General features: G+C 39.8%; 1 protein-coding gene across 2 annotated transcripts in view; it reads left to right on the top strand.

The window, feature by feature from the left end:
• NBAS (neuroblastoma amplified sequence) overlaps positions 1-3,927 on the top strand; it is a 334,237-nt gene that overhangs the window by 174,658 nt on the left and 155,652 nt on the right. For both annotated transcript variants that reach the window (XM_010852089.1, XM_010852088.1), the window contains exons 34-35: positions 1,507-1,664; positions 2,481-2,570. In XM_010852089.1, the coding sequence (XP_010850391.1) occupies positions 1,507-1,664; positions 2,481-2,570 (248 nt within the window). The remainder of the gene's footprint in view (positions 1-1,506; positions 1,665-2,480; positions 2,571-3,927) is intronic.

Below are 3,927 nucleotides of genomic sequence, written 5' to 3'. Positions count from 1 at the left end.
GCCGAAGAATTGATGCTTTTAAAGTGTGGTGTTGGAGAAGGCTCTTGAGAGTCCCTTGGACTGCAAGGAGATCCAACCAGTCCATTGTGAAGGAGATCAGCCCTGGGATTTCTTTGGAAGGAATGATGCTAAAGCTGAAACTCCAGTACTTTGGCCACCTCATGCAAAGAGTTGACTCATTGGAAAAGACTGATGCTGGGAGGGATTGGGGGCAGGAGGAGAAGGGGATGACAGAGGATGAGATGGCTAGATGGTATCACCAACTTGATAGACATGAGTTTGAGTGAACTCCAGGAGTTGGTGATGGACAGGGAGGCCTGGCATACTGCGATTCATGGGGTCACAAAGAGTCGGACACGACTGAGCGACTGAACTGAACTGAACTGAAGTTCAGAATAGTTATGGTATTCTGGAAAATCATTGTCTTAGTTCACTATCATTTACTTAGAGAGCTTTGTATTAAGTTTATTCCTATAAGGATAGTACTTGGATTAATTCTGACTTTGTATATTTAGAGAAATTATCCTGGGCCAAGGCCTTTGTACTTAGAAACAAGACCTACTTTCTAACTGGATGTCCTTCAAATAAGAATGAAAATGCATTTTAAGAGTTTAGAGCATAACTTGCATAGGGCAAAGCCCTCTGCCGAGAGTCAGACTCTGAGTGTATTTTTGGCACTGTCCCTGGACCTTTGTCTTCATGTGTGAAGTGGATGATTCTTTGTAGCTTTCCACAATAATTTATCTTTTTCTAGAACTTTGCAGTGTATAAACTGCTTTTAAGTACAGTTTTTTAAAAAATAAAGATTGTTTAATCTTTACAGTCTTCCCTTAACAACCTTCCTTAGTGGTTCAGATGGTAAAGAATCTGCCTGCAATGAGGGAGACCTGGGTTCAATCCCTGGGTTGGGAAGATCACCTGGAGAAGGGAACAGCTATCCATTCCAGTATTCTGGCTTGGAGAATTACATGGACTGTACAGTCTATGGGGTTGCATAGAGTCAGATACAACTGAGCAACTTTCAATTTCACTTTACAACCAAGGGAAAGAGGAATTACTATTATTTTTGTTTTTTTGCGGTGGTGAGGGATGATGGTGTTTGGACCTTTCTCAAGCTCACACAGTGCTTGGTCCACACTCAGTTCTTTCCGAATTCAGATACTCAGTCGTTTTTACTCAACATCAAATCTTAGTAAATTATCTGTAGTCATTGTCAGGTTGAAGATAATTTACTATTTGTAGTCATTTTCATCTGAAATTTAACATAGTTTATCAGAAAAACTTGTCTGGAGTGCTGCTGAACTTTCTGGATAATACACTCACCTAATATTTCTTTTCTGTTTTAGATCATTGTGTTTTTCTGCTTATATAATGATACATATCACTATGACTGACTTTGCTTTGGTAACATAAGACCTCAGTAAAAAGCCATTACGTTTTTCAAGTTGGATTGAAAATTTCTTTCTTCTAGTGAAAATCAGTTTGTTTTTCTTGCCCATTTTTCAGGTTACTCTAAAAGCTGGGATGTTTGTAGCCAGTTAGCACAATCAGAAGGTTACCAGGACTTGGCCACTCGGCAAGAGCTCATGGCTTTTGCTCTGACACATTGCCCTCCCAGCAGCATTGAACTTCTTTTAGCTGCCAGCAGCTCTCTGAAGACAGAAGTAAGTCTCCCAATAAAGTAAATCCTGAACTGTATCAAGTGTATTTTGTTGGGTCTGTGGATCTTGGGTTTGTGCTTTTTTTGTTTTACCAATAATATGAAAATTTTAATTTATGGAAAAAATAGTTTGTTACTTACAAATTTGAAGATATTAAGCTATAAAATAGTGTTGTTGGCTTTATTCCAGTAAAGAAAGGCTACAGGTATGAGAAATAAGAGAATAGTATTAGGAAACAATTTATTGAATATAATGGGGAACATTAGTATTGTCAAGAACAAAATATTTAAGAGGAGGTCCTGTGTAGTATACTGGAAACCATGTGAGTTAAAACCGGTGGTGACACCATCCCCTTAGAAGCTCTTTGGAAATAGCAGGGTGTGGGCTTTGGTTGGAGAGAAGCTCAGTTTCCTAAAATTCACAGGCTAGATCTGCATCAGGGGGATGTTAGGCCAGTTGTAAAACGCATGTGAAGAATTCTGGAATTCATATTTTTATCTCCTGGCCATTCATTACATTGTACATCAGGTTTCCCACAGTTAATTCCTCTCCTGAAACGGTGGTTGCATCCTTGGGAAGGTGTTCATGGAGCCCTGAAGTCAGCCTGTTACCACTAGGAGATGCTCCTGAAACTGTGGTTGCATCCTTGGGAAGGTGTTCATGAAGCCCTGAAGTCAGCCTGTTACCACTAGGAGATTGCACTTTTTTGTTTGTTTGTTTTTCTCCCTCGAAAGAATGCTTTTTAAGTTTCAAGTCTACATTGTAAAATGAGGCAAATTTAAAAACAATTCTGTTACAATATATAGTGTTCTTTTTCAGATTCTTTATCAAAGAGTGAATTTTCAAATCCATCCAGAAGGAGGGGAGAGTATCAATATGTCACCATTGATGAGTAAAGCACTGCAAGAGGTGAGTCTGGGTGAGAGGGAGGAGTTTGAAAGGTGCTTGTGAGAGGAATGAAACAGTTATCTCACACTGTATGTGTGGTATGTGTAGACTGTTCTTTTTAGCTTTGTGTGTCTGTGTGAAATGTAGCATTCATATCAGTTCAGTTCAGTCGCTCAGTCGTGTCCGACTCTTTGTGACCCCGTGGACTGCAGCACGCCAGGCCTCCCTGTCCCTCACCAACTCCTGGATTCGTATGGAAAAATGTATAAAACAAAGATGTCCATCTTAATAAAGTATCATAAAGAAAACATGCACAAACCCATCACACAGATAAATAGCTCATGACAAGCCTTCCCCTGCACACCCTTCTAACTGTTTGCTGTCCTTCCAGAGATCCTGACTCATCGTGATAACCAGATCCACGTGTGTTCTGTTCTTCTTTTAAAGTAATTTAGAAACCTATAACACCCATCCCAGAGTGGTAGTTTAATTTTAGCTGTTTTTGCACTGTATAGAAATAATTACATTCAGTATTACATTTGTGAGGTTTATCCATGCTATTGTAAGTACTGCAGTTGATCTTATTGTTACTGCGGTATGGAGATTAATTGCTATATGCATACATTCCAGTTTATCCTTTCTAATACTGACTGACACTGGTTTATTTTCCATTTTGGTACTGACATAATGCTGTATCATCACTGTGTAGTGTTCCTGGTGCACATGTACAGACTTGGAGGTGTGTGTTGTCAGATAAGTGTGTTTGTTCAACCCCAGTTGATAGTCCCAATGCCAAAGAATGCTTAAACTACCACACAATTGCACTCATCTCACATGCTAGTAAAGTAATGCTCAAAATTCTCCAAGCCAGGCTTCAGCAATATGTGAACCGTGAACTTCCTGATGTTCAAGCTGGTTTTAGAAAAGGCAGAGGAACGAGAGATCAAATTGCCAACATCCGCTGGATCATCGAAAAAGCAAGAGAGTTCCAGAAAAACATCTATTTCTGCTTTATTGACTATGCCAAAGCCTTTGACTGTGTGGATCACAATAAACTGTGGAAAATTCTGAAAGACTTGGGAATACCAGACCACCTGACCTGCCTCTTGAGAAATTTGTATGCAGGTCAGGAAGCAACAGATAGAACTGGACGTGGAACAACAGACTGGTTCCAAATAGGAAAAGGAGTTCGTCAAGGCTGTATATTGTCACCCTGCTTATTTAACTTCTATGCAGAGTACATCATGAGAAACGCTGGACTGGGAGAAACACAAGTTGGAATCAAGATTGCCAGGAGAAATATCAATAACCTCAGATATGCAGATGACACCACCCTTATGGCAGAAAGTAAAGAGGAACTCAAAAGCCTCTTGATGAA

The sequence above is a fragment of the Bison bison genome, unplaced genomic scaffold (assembly GCF_000754665.1).
Source record: "Bison bison bison isolate TAMUID 2011002044 unplaced genomic scaffold, Bison_UMD1.0 scf7180017864307, whole genome shotgun sequence".
NCBI classification, from domain to species: domain Eukaryota; kingdom Metazoa; phylum Chordata; class Mammalia; order Artiodactyla; family Bovidae; genus Bison; species Bison bison.
Note: the sequence above shows the minus strand (reverse complement) of the source record. Positions and strands in the feature narration are given on the sequence as shown.